Below are 21,607 nucleotides of genomic sequence, written 5' to 3' on the forward strand. Positions count from 1 at the left end.
GGAGAGGACAGTGTTGATTTTAGGATTATTTCTGTGGTAGAGTGAGCAAACACACGTAAGCACTACCAGCAGTGCCCCACACATAGTAGCTACACACTCTGCACTGCAGTTCATAACATGTGTTTCATAATGAAGGAGCTGGAATAGACAAATCTAGCTCCTCCTGCCTCTGGAGTAGGTAAAGCAGTTTGGGGATGGGGGCATTTGTAAGTCAGTCAGTCCAGTGCCCCTCCCCCCAATCCCGCCTCCCACCCGCCCAGTTTATAACAACTTTATCTTCTTCCAGGGAAACAGCACCCAGAACGATCTTCCAGAGAGTCTTGGATATCTTAAAGAAATCTACTCACGCTGTTGAGCTGGCCTGCAGGGACCCTTCCCAAGTGGAGCACCTGGCTTCCAGTCTTCAGCTAATCACAGAATGTTTCAGATGTCTTCGGAATGCTTGTATAGAGTGCTCTGTGAACCAGAATTCAATCAGGTAGTGACACATAAGCCTCTGAGTGTTTCTTATGTGGTGGTAATGTTTTGGCTTTATAGTATTACCTGTTGATAATGCCTTTACAGGGAAACATTCTTTATTTCTTGTAGTCTCTTGTTTAACAAGAGGAATTATTCAGCTTTTTTGTTTGCAATTTGTAACTTATTTTGAAGAATTTGATATTTCATATGAGTGATTTGAATTTGGCATTGGTTCCATATTTCTAGGTTTGGCCTGCCCAAGTTCACCTGTAGTTCTTGGTCTCCTTTTAACTGTAAATGTTTCAATTGCTCTGTATTTACATTGAGCAGGACTATTTCATAAGTTCCTGAGACTATGTGTCTAAGACTCTAAAGCTCAGGGCACTTTCTGTCTGTCTTAGCTGTGCCTGTTTTTGAGTAGTGTTAAGTACTGAGCATAGGATGTTCTCTGCTGCTCTTTCCTTTGTGCAGATCTCACGCCTAGAGCCCAGCACTTTCCCTTCCCTTGCTTTTTTTTCTTTTTCTTTTTCTTTTTCTTTTTTTCTTCCTTAGACAGGGTTTCTCTGTGTAGCCCTGGATATCCTGGTACTTACTCTGTAGACCAGGCTGGCCTCCAACTCAGAGATCTGCCTGCCTCTGCCTCCCGAGTGCTGGGACTAAAGGCATATGCCACCATGCCTGGCTTTCTCTCTTGCTTTTTATAGAACAAACTTCTTATTAATTTTTCTTTTTTAGAATATTTTACTTGAAGTCAGAAGCCCCAAGCAGATGCTCACCTTTCCTTCCTGATGTACATCTAAACAGGGCCTCAAGGCCTCTCCATCACTGCTGTGATGGGTGAAGTTGAGCTGGTCCAGGAGACATTTGATTCCCTTGGCTGCTTAGACAGTCTTAGACCTGAGGCTTTAAGATGATTAATGAGATTTTTAAGATGAAAGGAAAGGAAGAAAAGCTGGAGTTGTCTTAACATCAGTGCTAAAACAAACCTGCCATCTCTTTACAGAAAATGGATAGAAGTAACAATCATCTTGCTAATAATAGTTAATACTTTGCTTTTTTAAAAACTAATTAAATTTCAAAACATTATTAAAGATTGTTTTTTTATTTTTGTGTCAGTGTGTCTACTACATGTGTATTATGGGTGCCCATGGAGTCCAGATGGGAGTATGGGATCCTCTGGAGCTGGAGCTAGTGGGTGTGGAGAACTGAACTTATATCCTGTAGAAGAGCAGCAAGTGCTCTTAACTGCTAAGCCATCTATCCAGCCCCATTATCAGTATTTTAAAACATAACGTTATGTTCCGGAAACATTGGCCAGAGTACCAGTTTCTTCTGTACTGTCCCAGGTGGGGAAGCATGGGAAGCCCAGAACAAAGCCTGCACATGGCATCTTTGCTGTGCTGGCCTCAGCAGGTAGGAAAGGCATGGTGTGAGGTGCTTCACTTGCAGAACCTTGTTTTAATCCTTGGGTGTTATAGGAATCTAGCAGAGTCATTGTATCTAGGGTAAACATTAGAATGAATAGTTGTTTTCTAGAAGTACTTTGACTGAAAAAATCATTTCATTGTGGAAAACAGTGATTGTTTTCTGTGATGTGTATAATTGTTTTTCTGAGGAAGTGTTATAGCCTTTGAATGACTTTGGTCACAAGACTCTTCCAGCACACCTGGAGCTCTTGGATTATTGGGCACTGCAAATGGTACACAATAAGGACTAAAGTAACAAGGATGTGATGCTTTCCTTTGCAGAAGTATATAGATTAGATTAGGGACCTTGGTATGAGGAAACCCCCCCCCCCAAAAAAATAACTTTGTGTAACAATCAATAAATATGCCTTTTTAAGGGCTGTTCAAGGTTCAGTCCATCAGAGGCTGGACTTCCTGGCTGCCACACAGGCTTAAACAAAATTCATTTTGGAGTGACTTCTTTCTTTGACTGACTCACACAAGACAAAACCCGTACACTAAATTGTGATTTGGAGAGGTCTCTTCTTATCTAGTGGTCTTCTGCTTTCCTTGGTTCACACTCCTCCTCCACCATCAGGATATGGTGTAGTGTCTAACAGATTCTCTTTCTGCTCTGACTTCCTGTGACCCTCTCACGAAGACCTGTAATAAATAGATTGCCTAGTGTAATCTCCCCACCTCAGAATTGGTCATTAATTTAATCACATGCAAATAGTCTTGTGTGATTGCTGACACTAATTCTGAATCACTGATACTAACTGGATGTTTGATAACTCACTCCTGTTCTGACACTATCTATGGGAATTATCATAATTTAAAAGGCTCACTCCTAGGTGGCTGTTGTAAGTAGGCACAGCAAAAGAGACCACCGAACACAGTCTTTTTCCCCTGCTAAGTAGGTGCAGCAAGAAACCACCGAAACAGCCATTCTCCATGGATAGAAAGAATGGTTTTAATAAAAAAGAAAACTGGTTGCTTGGGATAGTAGAGACCAGCAGCCAGCTATAAAAGTTTCTGGGTTAAATAGGGTTATGTGGAGAGCAGCTCAGATAGAGGAGGTGTTATAGGAATAGTCAGAAGTATTCAGGTGCTGACATCTCCAGGAGCATTCAGTTAGCTGTTAAGGGCTTCTGAGAAATGCTTTTGGTTAATGTTTCCTAGCAACCTCAAGCTCAGGTGGGGGTTGAAGCATTGCTATCAGCACTACCACTTTGGGGCCACTTCTTTGTGATTAAACAGTTGTGACTTTGAATGCTAGCTAGAATCAGGTCCCAGGCAACCCCCATTTCTGTAAGACTGACTAGAAGTTGAGAGTTCCATGATAAGGTTCCCTCGGTTTTAGCAATTCACAGAACTTAAGAAAGTAGGTTTCTGGTTCATTATAAAGAATAGTACTAGGAACATCCAAATAGAAGAATAGGACAAGGTATATAGGGTGGAGTGATATTTCCATGTCCTCCCTGCGTGTGCCATCCTCCTGGAACCTGCAGGCTCCCCAGACTCCAGTGTTAGTTTTTTAATGGAGTTTTCATTATATGGCCATGGTTGATTTAAAACATTGATTGTGGGTGTTGAATTCAGTTTTCATCTCCCTTGTCTCTCTGAGACTGAAAGTTTACAGGTTAGGTCCTCTGGCAGCAGTACACCATTCTGAAGCTGTGTCTGAGTTACTTTTAAACCATAAAACTCAGGTGTGATCAGGTGATCCTGTCTTTCAGGAAAGTATAAGTGTTTTAGGAACTCTGTGCCAGGTGCTCAGGACTGAGACCAACTACAGATTGCATCTATTACTGTGTCTCTTGCCCATATAGGTCACTTAAAAAACTGATAAGGAGTTTAGATTCTTTTGCTATCCCAGCTCACACATTGATCTTAAACATTCACATCAGTTGCTTTCAAAATACATTTTTGTGCTATCCCAAGGTCTTGATATTCTAAACCTAGTATAGCATCAGCTTATGTTCAGAATGCCCTCTAAGTCTCGAAACCTAGAAGTCCCACATCTAATCCTCCGAATTACCTGAGTTACATATGAAACTCTGGATGGTGATCCATTTTGGGACAAAGTTCCACTTTTTCTGGGACCTGTAACACTAGAAATAAGTATCTTTTTCTCAAATACAGTAGGCAGAAGATCACAGTTCATGGGGCAGTTTTAGGCATTTCTTTTTTCTTTCCTTTCCTTATAGCTGTAGGATGCTGTCCAAGGACTCTTGGCACTGCATAGCAAAGATCACCATTTCTGTAGTCTCTAATAACATGTTCTCATTTCTTTCCAAATGTTGCCAGCTGTGCCTTCATGTGTGTGTTTCTACCAGCAGTCTGTCTAAGGCACTGTGATTTTTTTGTTATGTGTCTTTTACCCTTTGTCCACTAACCAAAGTCTCACCCTTCTTCTCAGGTAATTGTTACAGCAGCACCCCACTAATGATACTCAGATTTGTGTCACTTTACTTTTGTTGCAGTGACAACAAAAACTTAAACAGCACACACTTACAGTTTTGGAGTTTGGCAGTTCATAAGAAATTGGCATGAATAGTACTTCCTTCTGGAGGCTTCTGTGACAGAATTAGTTTCTTTGCTTGCCAACTTTCAGGCCTACCACTTTTCTTGGCGTATAGCCTCTTTTCTCTTGGTTCCAACTTTCTTGTGTTCCTTTTGTAAGGAGCCTTGTGGTACAGTAAACCTCCATATAACTCAAGACAACCCTTCCATCTCAAGATTACTGATTTGGTCTTATGTGCAAAGTTGTCTCTACCAGATAAGGTAATAATTATAGATTTTAGTAATCAGGATGTGCACATTTCTGGAAGCTGTTATTTTGCCCACTGTAGGAACTGTTGATCAGTAGTCTCAGCATTATACATTAAATCAGCATTTGAAATTCAGTATTAGAGAAGAGCATATATTTAGCTTAATTCTGTCTTAAAATTTAATACAGGAACCTGGATACAATTGGCGTTGCCGTTGATTTGGTTCTTCTCTTTCGTGAACTTCGAGTGGAACAAGACTCTTTGTTGACAGGTAATGTGCAGTATAATTAATGGATTATTATCTTGAAAAAGGTTTAAAAATCAATGCTCTGAGTATTTAGTCATTCACTGAAACATTCTATATTTCATGTAATATTAAAGAGTTACTGTGAAGGAAAGTTACTGTGACTTCCTTTCTGTCTTGTGGGCTGACTTGTCTCTTCCCAACTTCTCTTAGTTTGTTTGGGCGCTGTAGCAAAAATACTTTAGCTTAGGTAATTAGTAAAAGCAGGTATTTATCACCCTGGAAGGCTGGGAAGTTTAGGATCAGAGTTTCAGCATACTTATATGGTAGGGGCTTGCTGTCTGGCTCGATGAAGGTGTCTTCTTGCTGTGTCATTATATAGTAGAAGGGCAGAAGGAGGCAAAGGAATTCCACCTCTTATGAGGGACACTAACTGCAAGATCTAGTTACACTTCAAAACCCTCATCGTTTACTGCCAACACTTTGGAGATTTGATAATCAGCATATGAATTTGAGAAGTACACAAACATTAGATCATAGCAAAATCCTAACTTTTAGTGCCCAGAATGTGGCTGTATTTGAAGATAAGATTTTACAGGAGGTAATTAAGGTACAGTGAGGAAATTGGTGTCTTCTTGAGAAGGATAGTAGGACTCATAGGTGAAGACCATGTGAAGACACAGAAAACAGATTGCAGTCTACTGTCAAGAAGAGAAGTGTCAGGAGAAATCAGCACTGGCTACATCTTACTCATAGACTTGGAGCCTCCACAATGGTAGAAGGTAATTGTTTGAAGCTGTCTAGTCTGTAGTTCTTCGCAGTAGCAACCTGGGATGTCTCATTCATTGCCTTGTGATACTTAAAAATATGACAGACACTGTTTTTGGTTTGAATATGAATATCATCCACAAGCCAATTTTTGAGCACTTGATCCTCTTCTAGTGGCACTGTTTTGGGAGGTTGTGGAACATTTTGGACATGGGGTCTAGCTGGCTGATAGCGAGCCATAGGGCAGGATTTACCGTCTGTCTCCAGGTCTTCCTGAGTTCTTTGCTTCTTGATGCCTCTGACAATGTCCTGTTATAATTTCTCCCACTTTAGCTGCAGGCTACTCCCACTGTCACTGTTGTTTCCCCTCCATGACAGACTGTGCCATCTTAAACTGTGAGCCAAAATAAATCCTTCCTCCTGTAAATTGCTTCTTTCAGTGCAGATAAAAGTAACTTATTAATACGGGTAAGATTCCAGCAGTGACCAGAGTAGACAGAAATCTCTGCCCCAGGAACTCATGTTCCAGTGAGGAGAGCCAGATATGTTAAGTCAGTCAGTTCCCTAGTGTGACAGAAAGGGATGGAAGCTCTTTTCCTTAACAGCTGTTGATGTGGGATTAAAAGCAATACTCAGCATCTTAACTTGAAAAGCTAGAAGGTAGCTGGGTGTTGGTGGTGCATGCCTTTAATCCCAGCACTTGGGAGGCAGAGGCAGGTGGATCTCTGTAAGTTCAAGACCAGCCTGGTCTACAGGAGCTAGTTCCAGGACAGCCTCCAAAGCCACAGAGAAACCCTGTCTTGAAAAACCTAGAGAGAGAGAGAGAGAGAGAGAGAGGGAAGAGAGAGAGAGAGAGAGAGAGAGAGAGAGAGAGAGAGAGAGAGAGAGAGAGGCTAGAAGGTTCTTAGAATAATTTGAAGGCATGCAGTTTTTTGTATTAGTAGCAAGAATCCTTCTCCTTTGTACAAAGATTATTATCTTAACACATCATTAAATTAAAGAATAGAGTTTTTATATATAATCTTGTCTAAGAAATTGAGATACTATGAGTAAATATAAATTATTTGATATAATCTTAATGTAAGTATCCATGCTTATTAGACATACTAGATTATGGGTTAAAGTAATTATTATAACAAAAAATTTCTTTACCATATATAATATAAATACTTGCTTTAAATGGGAAGTATAATTTTAAAATAGATTTGATTTATAACTATTTAACTCCTGCTTTTATATAACATGAGGCAGTTTATATTAATGCTACCTGACATTCTATGCCCAATGGATAGGTAAGAACTAGAGGTAGGGCTCTCTTCTCACAAGCACCAAAAGGAATCGTCCAAGTGACATAGACTAAGGAATAAGGAAGTCAGTATGCTAGTGTGCTGCATGTACTATATGCTGCTACTGATTTTCACTCTTTATGATTTCCTACTGTTTTCTTTTCAGATCCATTTTACTACAATTTTGGGATCTTAATATTTGATTTAGAAATTGTCTTTTAATTTGCATTACATTGTTAAATGAGTTGCATAGTTAGAAATGTATGTATAGTATGTTGTAACGAAATAATCTCAAATTTGTATCAATATACAAAAAATCCAAGCCAATGCAAAATATTTAAAGAAAAATGAATGAATGAATAAATAAATAGTTGCATGTGGTGATACATGCCTATAATCCCAACATTTAGAAAGCAAATATAGAAGGATCAGGAGTACAAGGTCAGCTCCAGTTATGTACTAAATTTGAGGTCAATATGGGCTTCCATTAGAACCTGTCTCAAAAAACAAGCAAAAAATCCAACCCTGCAACAGCAATGATACCCCAATACTTGTGTTAAAATTGAGTCACACTATTTAAATTGTCCATCCACTCGTCGATTTTGGATTAGAAAACTACACATCAATGAACATGTAGCAGCAACAGAGAAATCAGTCTGCCCTAAAAGAGCTGACCTGCGATGTCGTTGCTTCTCAGAACAGCACTGTCACAGTTTTCCATGACTGCTATAAAATTATCTATTATATCAAGCCACTTGGGTCAAAGGAACACAATGAAATACTTTCTGGGACAATTAAGATTTTTATTAGTTCCTAGAGAAGTAATTACTACCATGGTTGTAATAGCCCAAGGAAATTGCCAAATGTTAATCTCCCACTTCCAACCTGATAGTGTTATTTTTTTCTTGGCTCTAATTCTTCTTTCAAATTGTGCTTATTTTAATTTCAACTTTATTTATTCAATGAATAAATGTGTTTAATGTTTATCTCTACATGGAAAAAATCATCTTTTAAATCTTGTCAGTTAGTGGTGTGACAGAAAGTGGTGATTTCTTAAAGTTAATTAATCACCTAAGAGTTTATAAACATCTTGGATCTAAACTTTTCTGAATAGCAGTATTTTAAGAGTTTGGCAGGACGTAGAATTTAGTTGTAAAGTATTTTAAAGATGTTTACTATTAAAGGTATTTTTGTAGCTATGCTTTATGATGAGGCCTTGGTGCTCAGAGTTGGAGGATTAAAAAACAATGATAAAGTAACAAGTTTCATTGTGCTGCATGGAAAAATCAGCCACTGTTCAGATGCAGTCCATTTTGTAATTGCAAAAAAAAAAAAAAAAATAGTGATAGAGTATCAGCTGTCAGCAAAAATAGGCTTTTCTTCTAATGTTGTATTCCTGGATAAGCCCAGCAGAAGTGCTGGCAAATGTGATTGTAGAGCTATTGGAGTGGAGCTAGCCTCTTCCCTTACACCTTGGATACCAGCTCCGCTCACTACACAGAAGATTTTCTCTTGAAGCTGTTCCATTTATTCTCAGCATCACATGAGCTCCTCTTTCCTCCAGCATCCTTATCATCATGTAGTACATTCTCTTGCTTTCCATCATAAAACTTCTTTCCTCGATTCCACATTCCTTTCTTTTCTCCCTCCCTCCCTCCCTCCCTCCCTCCCTCCTCCTCCCTCCCTCCCTCCCTCCTCCCAAACCTCCCTCCCTCTCTGCTATTCCAAAAGTCCTGAAAGACTTATTTTGTTTTTTCACAGTATATGATGATTGTTTCATCCTTTCTTCGTTGAGATTGTTGTAATCTTAAGAAAAATGGAAAGGGGAAGATACCTAAGAATATTTTTGTAACATAGTTATGTGGTGTAGGAATATGTTGGTTGATGTTAGGGAGTAGATTTCCTCTGTCGTTGTTGTCTCCTCCTCCTCCCCCCTCCTCCCTCTCCCTCTCCTCCTCCATCTCTATCTCTTCTTCCTCCTCCATCTCCATCTCCTCCTCCATCTCCATCTCCTCCTCCTCCCTCTCCCTCTCCTCCTCCATCTCCATCTCCTCCTCATCTCCATCTCCTCCTCCTCCCTCTCCATCTCCTCCTCCATCTCCATCTCCTCCTCATCTCCATCTCCTCCTCCTCCCCCCTCCTCCCTCTCCCTCTCCTCCTCCATCTCTATCTCTTCTTCCTCCTCCATCTCCATCTCCTCCTCCATCTCCATCTCCTCCTCCATCTCCATCTCCTCCTCCTCCCTCTCCCTCTCCTCCTCCATCTCCATCTCCTCCTCATCTCCATCTCCTCCTCCCTCTCCATCTCCTCCTCCATCTCCTCCTCCATCTCCATCTCCTCCTCCATCTCCATCTCCTCCTCCCTCTCCATCTCCTCCTCCTCCCTCTCCATCTCCTCCTCCCTCTCCATCTCCTCCTCCCTCTCCATCTCCTCCTCCTCCCTCTCCATCTCCTCCTCCATCTCCATCTCCTCCTCCATCTCCATCTCCATCTCCTCCTCTATCTCCATCTCCTCCTCCATCTCCTCCTCCATCTCCATCTCCTCCTCCATCTCCATCTCCTCCTCCATCTCCATCTCCTCCTCCATCTCCTCCTCCATCTCCATCTCCATCTCCTCCTCCATCTCCTCCTCCATCTCCTCCTCCCTCTCCATCTCCTCCTCCATCTCCTCCTCCATCTCCATCTCCATTTTGGTGGTGTTAGAAATTGAACTTTGGGCTCCAGTATGGTAGGAAAACCTCTACCACTGAGCTGTATTCCTAGCCTCACTCTTGTTTGTAAAGGACATGCTAAGAGTTGCTTATAATTATAGCTTCAATACTATCAGTTTAACTAATTAATTTTTTCCCCTGGTGGTCTTGGGTAAACTTAGTGTCTTGGGTATGCTAGGCAAGCATTTTATCATTAGTTATGTCTCCTAGTCCATTCACTTAACATAAAACCACTCACTTTAAAGTAAACAGTTGAGTGGCATTTAGAACAGTACAGCCAATACCTGTACAGAACTAAAAATACTTTCTTACACTCAAATGTATAAGGAAAGCAGTTCTCTCCCTTTCCTTCTCCCTGCCTCTGGTGTCCCCAGCTTTATGTTCTATATTTGTGAATTAATTTATTCTGAATATTTCATATAAATAGAATTGTAGAGCTACATGGCCCTTGGACTGATTTCTCTTATTTTTGAGATTCAGCCACATTGTCATATGCATCAGAACTTTGTTCTTTTGGATTGAATAATACTTTATTGTTTTTCCATTCATCAGTTGATGAACACAGGCTGTTATCACCTTTTGGCTATGATGAATAAAACTTTTAATGTGTACATGTATTTGTTTGAATGCCTGTGTTCACTTCTTTGGAGTATGTGCCTAGGATTAGAATTATTGGGCCTGAGTACCACCATGTTAAACATTATTTTTTAAAAAAGTCATTCTGTCTCTGTGTCTTTGTCTGCCTTTCTGTCTCCATCTCCCTGTCTCTGTTTGTTTGTCCTCTCTTTGTGTGTACCTATTATGTGTGGGTGCCTACAGAGGTCACAGGAGGACTTTGGATCCCCTGGAGCTGGAATGACAGGTGATTATGAGCTGCCTGACATGGGTACTGGGTACTGAATCTGATTGCCAAGTCTCTGCCAGAGCAGCAGGAACTCTTAACTGCTGAGCCCTCTTTCCAGACCTTGTTTTGAGGAGCCACTAAACTGTTTTCCAACATAGTGGAGCCATTTGCATTCAGTCAACAGTGTGTGTTCTAATTTCTTCACATCCTTGCTGACACTTTCTATTTTTTGGTTTATAGTCATCCTGGTGGGTGTAAAGTAATGTGTGGTTTTTATTTGCATTTCTCAAAAGACTAAGGATGGTGAACATTTTCTCATATGTGTATTGGGCATTTATAAATTTTTGGAGAAATATCTGTTTGAATCCTTTGCTCAGTTTCTTTTTCTTGATTGTGGTTGTGTTTTATTATTGAATTGTAGAAGTTACTTCTGTAATAGATTGCAGATATTAGGGCTTATGTTAAATCTGCTGATTAGTTTGGGGAAAGTTGCCATCTTGACAATATTGGGTCTTCTAGTCCATGAAACAGAAGCAGGTTTTTTTTTTTTTTTTTAAAGTTCAGCTGTCTCTGTTTTAAGTAACTGACCTGTATTCTGTGGCAGAATTAGAAGAGAAGCAAGGAGGAAAAGGAAAGTTAGTAGTATATTGCAGCACCTCTAGGAAAGGAAAGCTCCTGGTTTTTATTTGGAATTCAGCAGTGACATTTGCATTTACTTAGAAGCTCAGAAGTTATTTTCATAGCGCCTTTGTTCAAACCCAATGAAATAGCATTGTAAAAAGTATTCTGATTTCACGTTCTGTTAATTCTTTCTCTGAGAACCTTAGTTTAGGGAGATTGTTGTCAGGGTAACTGTGCCAGTTTTTTGTTACTGCTTCTGAGGTAAGAACTGTAATTATATTGTCAAAATAATATTTAGAGTATTATTTTCAGGCAATAATTGCAGTGGTCTGACAAATATATTATGGTCATCAAATTTTATGTAAACACAAGTATGAGTTATTTTAATTGAGCTATTGATGTTGTTTTTGGCATATATTCTTTCCTAATCTGTAAAAATAATGCTGGCATTTTTTAGGGGCTTTGCACTATTCTTAGTGTTTACATAAAGATCAGTTGATAAGCTGTTTGGTAAAGTAAACTGTTATTTTACTTGCCTGAAGTCTTCTTGCTTATGCCTGGGCCATCTGTAAGTCTTTTCCTTCCCAGAATCCTGTTTTGGATTTTCAGAGGTTTTGGTGCCTTTTTTTTTTTTCCTTCTTGGCCTGAGGAGCTGTTGTTCTGCTTGGCTGTGAGGCCAGAGTATCCCTTTCACTCTTTTTGCATGTTAAATTTGAGTATCAATATTCTGAAATATTTTGGGTGGTGGTGGCGCACGCCTTTAATCCCAGCACTTGGGAGTCAGAGGCAGGTGGATCTCTATGAATTCGAGGCCAGCCTGGTCTACAGAGCGAGTTCCAGGACAGCCTCCAAAGCCACAGAGAAACCCTGTCTTGAACCCCCCCCCCAAAAAAAAAAAAAAAAAGAATTGCATGTTTGAACCCTGGCTGCAGTTTTGCAGGAAGCTGTCAGGCTCCTTGGTTCTTACAGCCCGACCTCTTGCCTGTGTTCCTCCAGTCCTAGGGGTGTACTTGGTGCCTGCAGCTCAACCTGTGTGCTACCTCAGTGTTGCTTCTCTTTTAATTCTTATATTACATTTTCTTGTTTAAAATTACATTTTCTGTTTACTGTGACTGGTTTAGCTGCTTCTGTTCTCTGAGGCTCCTACTTGATGCCACTTGTCCCTACTGGTCTCTCCTCCCTTTGTCTCCTCAATCCACTCACTCTTTTAGTAAGGCTACAAGAGGAGACAGCAGCCACTGCATAATTTGAATAGGAAGTTTTTTGTGCATTTACATATGAGCTAGGTTTTTGCTGTGCAGTCCAAACTGATGTTGAACTTGTTATTCTCCTGCCTCCACTTCCTGTGTGCTGGGGTTACAGGCCTATACCCCTGGTAGAAAATATGACAGTAAAGAGTTGCTGTCATAAAGGTTTGAGTTGATGGCATTGACTAGTAAGAAGTAAGGAAAATGATGACTTCAGGAATTATGGATGCATGTAGCCTCTAATCAATCCCAGGGCTAAGATGGGACCTCCCTGACCTCATCTACAGCTGAGACCTTTGGGGAGGCCGCACTCATGGCTCATTGGCTCATTGCAGAGCAGGTCTGAGAGGTAGTGTTGTTGATGAGCATGATGGAAGTTCACCCTTGGGTGCAAAGGGGGGAGCATTGCCAGGAAGCTTGCTAAGGAAGTGTTGAGTAGGACTATTAGTATTTCTTAAAATTGTGGCTTATCTGGAAAAAGGTTGGTACTTTTATATTATAAACATTCAATAAGCATTTATAATGGACTGATTTTAAAAACTCAGAAAAGTAGACCAAAGGAAATTATAATTCTGTGAACAGGCTGTGAGAAGCACTTGAGTTTTAAATTTTTTTCTTTTTTCAATATTTGCATCTGTTTGTATAAACATGAGTTTTGTGTTCAGTTTCTTAAGTTATATTAACTAATTCTGGCTGCTAGCACCGCTGATCTGCTGATGTTATGCCCTGTGGGATCTGGGCCTGGAGAAACTGCTTCTCAGAGTTGAGCAAAGCAGAGGAGGATGTCCTTCAGGAGGAGTAAATCGTGATGATAATGCTGGCAGCAGAAATGTCTTAAGGGTCCGACACCTTTATTTTCACAGAGCATTCAAGTTTTATTTGGAGCTGGGAGGCAAAAACCAAGAACTGGTGGTACCCACTCAAGTCTGTTTTGACTGTGTCCTATTGTTAATAGCTCATGGACTCTTGGCTCTTTGGCTTCTACACCCTCACACTATTGTTTTCTAACTGTAAGTTGTGCCAGTCCAGTGGGTGTGGAGTTAGCCTCTTGGTTTTCTCATGGTGTCAAGTACTTTTTCATCCCTGCCTACCCATTCTGGATCTTGTAAATTTTTTTTCCACAAAACTTTTTTTTCCTGTTTTTCTATTGGTTTATCTGTCTTTTAAAAATGATTTATAGTCATGTGTTGTGGTGCATGCCTTTAATCCCAGCACCCAGGAGGCAGAGGCAGGTTTATCTCTGTGAGTTTGAGTCCAACCTGTTCTACATAATAAATTCCAGGACAGCCAGAACTACATAGTGAGACCCTGTTTCGGGGGAAAAAAAAAAAAAAAAAAAAAAAAACAAATAAGAAAAAAATGGTTTGTAAGAGCTCTTTGAATGTACTGTAAGTATAAAGATAGTTGTGTTTCCTGTGGTATCTTCTAAGAAAAAGTGTTAACATTTATTAATATCTTTTCTGATGGCTTTAAAGGCTCTCTAATGTTTTTAAAACTTTTTGATTTTGGCAGGTCAGGGTTGGGATGGAGCTTTCTGTCTTATGTGAGGAAGAAGAGCACTGTCAAACTGTCAAGTTTCTGTGCTGACAACCAGGCATCCTTCTGCTGCCTCTTGTATATAGACCATTGTTTTTCTACAATTTGCTGCTGATACCTCCCTCTGTCATTAGTCATTTGGTTAAGTTTGTGTTTGTTCCACTACTGTTTATCCCTATCGTGGTTCCATCCTGTTGTACCTACATTACTGAACTAGCTGGTAGTTTGTGAACACACATCTTTTCACTTTTTACCAATGTCTTTGCTATTAACAGACTTTTGTATCTTCATACAAACTTTAGAATGGTTTTAAGTTTCCTACAAATATGTAAGTTCTCCAGAATGTGGAATGACATATACGAGCGCACACGTGCGCATGCATATGTGTGTGTGTGTGTGTGTGTGTGTGTACTCTCCTACTTGGATCTAGATTGATAGTTACATTTAATTTCTAGATAGAAACTCAGTCACATGATTTTGGACCTGTGATAGTTCTTCTTTCCTTAATTCTACTTTAAGACCTCTGTCTTGCTTTGTCCTCTTGATAGTGTGCCCACTACTGCCACTTGTATGTTGGCATTTAAGAACAGTTTCTTTTTAGATTTGTTTATGTGCCTGATCATTTTGCCAGCATGTATGTGTGTGTATCCAGTGGAAGTTAAGAGAATGTCCAAGCCCCTGAAACTTTGAGTCACAGTTGGCTGTGAGCTGCCATATGGGTGCTGGGAACCCTGGATCCTCTGCAAGAGCAGCTAGTGCTCATAAATGCTCATCCCTCCAACCCCACATCTTGGTACTTTTATAAATGGTATCCTTGTCCTGTTACCATGTCATCCCCTCCCTCTTACTAGAGATTGAGACCTGAGCCCAAGGTCTGGTACCTGCTAGGCAAGTATATCACTGTTTGTATCCCTTAGTCTAGTGTCCTTATGCTTGATTGTTTCCTGAATGTAGAACTTTTTTTTTTTTTAAATAATTGACTTTGGTGAAGCAACTTTTATAAGCTCATTTTAATATTTGTAAACCTTATTATAAACATCTTACAAATAAATAAGCTTTCTCAAGGGTGTAGACAACTTATACATTTAAAATAATCTATATACATTAGCATTGATACGGTGGGATATGATAGTTTGATTTGTTCCTTTTTTAGCCCTTGGGTATTTTGCCTTGTTGGCAGTGGTATTTTTGTACTCTGGTAATTATAAATGGTAATTGCAAATGCCTTGGACTTCTCTTTGAAAGTATTTGTCACCATGCCTGGCCATTAATTCTAATGTGTGCTGTAGACTTTTTTTTATTTATACCTAGTTTTAGGTTAAGGAAGACCTTGAATGGAGATTTGTAATTGGTAGTTTGTAATTTCTGTCTTAGATGTATATACATGATTTTCATTTATTTTGATACCTTTGTTAATGGTGTCATTGTGGCTTTTTTGTATTTCATTGTAAGAAGCTGGCAAACTGTTTTCCAAAGTAACATGTTCCGTTCTCAACTGCAGTAAATGAGTTTGTGTTCCACGTACTTCCTAGCATTTCATGCTGTTACTTTTCTGAACTTGTGGCCAGTGTTCTGCTGCTTTATATTCTAAATGTCAGTTAGGTTTTTATTAAATCTTACTCAGAGCTTTGAGACATACTGGTATTTTTGTCTGCTTCTAGAATTTGTTGAGAAAAGATATCTAAAAACTAGTCAACTTATTGTCAACATTTCTCACTTACTGTGGTCAATTTTTCTTTATATTTGAGAGTGTATTACTAGGTGAATTCCAATTTAAATTTTTGATAAATTGGTCTGTAATGACTAACATATTCCCAGTAACGTCTTTTGCATTAATACTTTTTTGTCTAATTTTAAGTGGCCTATTTCTCCTTTTTTAGCTGATATTTGATCTGTCTCCTTTTAGCTTTCTTTAACTTGTAGTATTTCTGTAACCTTATGTTTTAGGTATGTTTGTTTTAAAAAAAAACTTGTAGCATTTTAAAAATTCATTCTTAAGTAAAGCTGTGTTTTGTTTTGAGACAGTTTTATTGGACTGGTCTTGGCGTGTCTTTTGTTATCATGATCCTTCTGTCTCAGCATCTGGAGTGCCTTGATTACAAACATGTGCAGATATACCTAATTTCTAGTTACCTTTTAATTGGAACATTATTCCAATGATATTTCATGTAATTATAGTTGAGTTTATAATCTTTAAGAAGTTAATTTTACCTAGTGTTGTTTTGATGAGGCATATTAATGTCATGCTCAGAATATCATTGTGCAGTGAGATTCTTAGATAACCAATCAATTTCTCTATTCCTCTCTCTAACCCTACCCTCCCTCCCTTCTTCCTTTCTCTTTCTCACTCTACTATGTAATAACATGGGAGATATTTCTTAATAAGATGTATTTATTCATTGTGTTGAATCTGTTATTTTCAGTTTTTACTTTTCTATATTTCTAGCTTTTCGTTGTGGCCTCCAGTTTTTAGGCAACATTGCCTCACGGAATGAAGATTCCCAATCCATTGTTTGGGTCCATGCTTTCCCAGAACTCTTTATGTGAGTATGATGTTGAGATTTATTGGTTTTTTTTTTTTGGCTGGCTCCTGAAAAGATTGTGCTTATAATTTCATTTATATGAATTCACAAGCTGGGAAAAACAAGACTGTCATGCAGATATGTGACTGTTAGCAGATATGTGTTAGCTGGGAATGGGTTTATGAAGGAGACTCCTGGACCCTCCTGGACCCTGCCAGTGTTTTGTACTTTGGTTTGTGTGGTGGTTCCATGATGCACATATATGATACTCGTTGAGCTCTGTACCAAGATGTGTGGCCCTTGGGAACATGCCAGCTTATTTTTAAGAAATAAAAGTTATGGGAAGTGGATTGGGGTGGGGGTAGAAAGGAGGTGGGGGAGGGAGGGGTTGGTATCCAAAATAAATAAAAAATTAATTAAAAAACAATAATAAAAACAAAAAAGAAAAGGTCATGGGGAAAGTAGTAACTTCATTAAGGACCCTGAAATTTATACAGAAAAAAACATAAACAGGAAACATCAAAATATGGGCAGTGAGTAAATCCTTTATTTTATTTTATTTTTTTGTTGTGTATATTATTCTTGGTAGAAAATGGAGGATTATAAGATTTGGATAATGTATACTTATCAGTGTGAGGTGACTTTCACTATGAGAAGTGAGATAGCTGTTCTGTTGTTCAATCTGTCACTGTGAGAAGAAGATAATTCAGTTACTGATGTCAGTGCTAAGAGATGAGTACTGAGCTTATTTATTACTTACTATAAGATGTGGTTGACCAGCTGATGGCTGCTGTAAGAAGTCTATAACCAGTCTGGTTATTTATGTTGCCTCTTGAATTAGTTCGTGTTATGCATTACTTTAAAACACTAGCTATATTAATTCGTAAGTAGTTGAGCATCACAATAAAATGTAAATTTATGACAGAAGTAGATAGGTAATAGAAAGACACTGTGTAGTGCTTCTGGAGGCCAAGCTTCTAGTGTGGGCAGTATGGGCAGCACAACAGCGGCTATTATTTCTGTTCTTACAAGTCCTATAGATAAATGGAACTGATTCTGCTTGGACAGGTGAGGTTCCTGTAGATTGTCAATAGTAAAGGGCATAGCTGCAGTGTGAAGGCAAGTGCTGCTGTCTGGATCCATGCCATGTGTGCTGCGGTGAAAGGTCTGGGCTGCCCTCTCTGGTTGTGTTTGTTTTCTGGGCTTGTATATAACTTATGGTTATTAAATGAACTCTTACTCAGTTCTAGCTCAGAGTACTGTTCTCAAATGCCTGAAATGTGTGTTTATAGATATGTGTCTATTATCTTTACATTTAATAATAATTGATTGTAGATGGAAGGAAAGAATTAAACTCAAGCTATATAAATACTCAATAGTTATTTATAGTTTTTTTTTTTACATTTTCTATTTATTGTGTGCATGTACATGTATTTGTGCTATGGCAATTATGTGGACACTAGAGACAACTTGCAGGAGTCAGTTCTCTCCTTTTCACTTTTACATGGGTTCTGGAGATTGAACTCAGGTCATCAGGCTTGGTGGCAAGCACCCTTACTGGCTGACAGATCTCATTGGCCAACATAACTTTTTTTTTTTTTTTTTTTTTTAAGAAAAAGTCTCACTTTGTAACTCTGAGAACTTGCTTTGCTTTGTTGACCAAGCTAGGCCTTGTACTTCACAAGAGATCCACCAGCCTCTTCCTCTTGAGTACTGCCATTAATAGTGTGCATCACCACACCTGAGTTGTGAAGTTTAAGTGGGGACAAAAATCAAATTTTAGGATGAGCCATGACATAACTGACAGTTAGTGACCTCACTAAGTTCTTTTAGCTGACAGGATTTAGTAGTGATCATTTTAATTTTCTTTCTCTATTTAAATGTTACTTTTTTTTTCAATTCTGAGTCCTAAATCCAATGCAATTTTTATTGTCTTCTTTGAGATTTATTTTTATTTTATATATGTGCATACATGTCTGTGTGTGGGTAGTATGTATGAGTAAAGTTGCCCTCAGCCAAAAGATGTTGGGTCCTTTGGAGCCAGAGATACAAGCTTTCAGGGGTAGGTGCTAGGAACCAAACTTGGATCCTTTGCAAGAATTATTTTTGCTTTTAGTTACTGAATCATCTCTCCAGTCCCATTGTATTGTGTCTTACTGTTATATTTACTGTTTTTCTAGTCAAAGGTATGCTTTGTTTCACAGCATTATAAATCTTTATTTTATGCTAAAAATACCAGTATATACTAAATTTGCTAAGGATTACAAATCACTCTTTGCTGAGTTGGTAATTGGACTAAGAGTCTCATTTCTTTGTTTGTCAGGTCTTGCTTAAATCATCCAGACAAAAAGATTGTTGCCTACTGTTCAATGATTTTGTTCACATCTCTTAATCCTGAGAGAATGAAAGACCTGGAAGAAAACCTCAATATTGCGATTAATGTCATAGAAGCTCACCAAAAGCATCCAGAGTCAGAATGGCCGTAAGTATCTTGCTGGAAATTTGACTGAGGCCATCCTAACAGATCATTTTCCTTATAGAGGTTTTAGTAATATGTTGAGACAGGGCTTGCTGTATTCTCTAGGTTAGCCTTTGATTCCCTGCCTCAGCCCCTCAGGAGCTGAGGTTGTTACCACCACATCTGGCTTATTCCAGCTTCTAATTTATTAATTTACTTACTTTTTCATAGTCCAGATGAGTTGAGTTCATGTAGACAAGTGCTCTTGCACTAAGCTTCGATCTCAACCCCTTCTTAGAAGTTTTAAGTAAAAACTTGAGGTATGATAATTGTTTTGAGGTTGTGAAAAAGGGAAAGCCTGAGCTTGACCTTGAAGTATAGATTTTTTAAGGTGGTAAGGAAGGGGAAGGCCAGTTTTGATGTGTGAATGAACATAGTACAAATGTCTCAGCTTGTTTGGAACCACTGTGACCCTAGCAAATGGCTCATTAAAAGATCAGAAGTTGGTATGTGCCTGTGGGCATTGTGTCAATGAGATACTGTTGCTGTTCACATTACCTATGTAAACAGAATGTTTGATTTCTCTCTGGTTGCTTTTAAGATTTGTTTTACATTGTTTTCATTTTTTTTTTATAAAGGAGTTAATGTTATTTAGCATACATTTCTTGGAGCTTGTTCTTTTTGGGATCCCTTCAACTTCTTATTTATTTATCCATTTATCTATCTATCTATCTATCTATCTATCTATCTATCTATCTATCTACCTATTTATTTATTTATGGCCTTTCTTATTTATTTAATTAAATTTTGTTTTGTTTTTCAAGACAGAGTTTCTGTGTGTAGACCTGACTTTCCTGAAACTAGCTCTGTAGATCAGGCTGAAAATGTGAGGCCTCCTATGTTCTTTATCAAGATTTATGTGTGTGGTAGGGAGAGGAGGCTACTTTAGGTCTCTTGCATTTCTATGTTAATATTAGGACCATCATTTTAGTTTTAAAAACAGGTAGAAATTTATATGAATCTGTAGTTCTTTTTTACAGGAATGTATTATTGGGTGAAGGATGACGGGATGGGCTACTGCCATGGCACATTTGTGGAGGTCAGAGGACAATGTTGTGGATTGAGTTTCTGTTTTTGCCTTTATGTAGGTTCCAGGGATTGAACTCAGGTTGTCAGGCTTGCTCAGGAAGAGCCTTTATGTGCTGAGCCACCTCACTGACCTTTCTGTATGACTTCTTGTTCTTGTTCGCTTTCTGTTGTAACCTTTGTTGTAACATTCTTGGTACTTGGTTTAGGGTTTGCCCCCCCCCCCCCCCCCCCCCCCCCCCCCCCCCGTGGCTTTGGAGGCTGTACTGGAACTAGCTGTTGTAGACCAGGGTGGTCTCGAATTCACTTCACAGAGATCAGCTTGCCTCTGCCTACTGAGTGCTGGGATTAAGGGCATGCGCTGCAACTACCCAGCGGGGGTTTGGCTTTTTGATACATCTTAAGATGGAAAGGTAGTTAGATTGTTGACATGGGGTCTAAGCATTTCACCCATCAATTTCCTTTAAGAACTGTTTTAGGAGTCTGTTAATCTTGCTATTGTGCTTCCAGTTTCATTCATTTCATGTTATATTTTAATTATCTTATTTCTTATGTCCACTGGTTGTTTAGGAGGTTGGTTTCCATGATTTGTTTATTTCTTAAATTTCATCTTATTATTAATTTTTAATTTTATTTCACTGGGGGTGGGCACCCTCTGTATGATTTCATTCTTTTTTAAAATTCTTGAGATTGTTTATGGCCCACTATACCATCATTATGGAGAATATTCTGTGTGCACTAAAGATGAGTGTGCTCTGTTAGGTTTGCTAGAGTCTTTCAGAAATAAATCCAGTTTCTTTCTTTTGAAGCAGGGGCTTATCTTGTATCCCTAGCTGCCCTTGAACTAGTATTTCTTGTGCCTCAGCCTCTCAGGTGCTGAGGTGATAGCTGTGCCATCAAGCCAGTATCCTCTCCACTCTTTGAGGTCACTGTATGTGTTTTCAGGCTGTGTTAAGTATATACGTGTAGTGTCTATGTTTATAGTTGTTACATAATTATGTAGTATCTATGTTTATAGCTGTTATGTCATCATGTAATGTTTATATTTATAATTATTACATTATTTCCCAACAAATTAATCTGGTTTTCATTGTAAAACTCATCAAAAAGTTTTGTCGTTTACATTTTATTTTTGTTTTTTTACATTTTACTAGTCTTTTCCTATTAATATTAAGTATCTTTGTAGATTTACTCCTCACAATGGGCAGTGTGGTCAGGACCCAGGTGGCCTTCTTGTAGTGAGCCTTTGGTAAAGAATAAACCTTTTCAGTTTTAGCCTCCTAAATGAAATATTATGTTGAAGTTTTGTCTAAGTTTAAAATGATTTACTTTTCTGGCATCATTTTTATTTGAATTACCATATGCAAATAAAGAGCTGCTGTCAAATGAAAAACTTACATGTTTAACTGGGAAAATGCCCCTCAGTATGCACATGTAGCATTTGCAGTCATTGAGGATGAGTCCTCAGAGTCAACTTACTTTGAGCAAGCTTATAAAAGAGTTCTGTTTTATTTGATAGGTACTTGATAGGTAGCTGGGGTCTGTATCTTAGCAGCGTGGAATAAAGAACCAAACTCATAATGGGCAGGTAGAAGATCTACTTGAGA

General features: G+C 38.8%; 1 protein-coding gene across 4 annotated transcripts in view; it reads left to right on the top strand.

The window, feature by feature from the left end:
- The window catches only part of Atxn10 (ataxin 10), a 137,227-nt gene that overhangs the window by 22,931 nt on the left and 92,689 nt on the right, over positions 1-21,607 (top strand). For all 4 annotated transcript variants that reach the window (XM_027396176.2, XM_027396177.2, XM_027396179.2 and 1 more), the window contains exons 2-5: positions 287-478; positions 4,867-4,949; positions 16,381-16,477; positions 18,780-18,938. In XM_027396176.2, coding sequence (XP_027251977.1) covers positions 287-478; positions 4,867-4,949; positions 16,381-16,477; positions 18,780-18,938 — 531 coding nt within the window. The remainder of the gene's footprint in view (positions 1-286; positions 479-4,866; positions 4,950-16,380; positions 16,478-18,779; positions 18,939-21,607) is intronic.

Source organism: Cricetulus griseus, chromosome 2, assembly GCF_003668045.3.
Source record: "Cricetulus griseus strain 17A/GY chromosome 2, alternate assembly CriGri-PICRH-1.0, whole genome shotgun sequence".
NCBI lineage: Eukaryota > Metazoa > Chordata > Mammalia > Rodentia > Cricetidae > Cricetulus > Cricetulus griseus.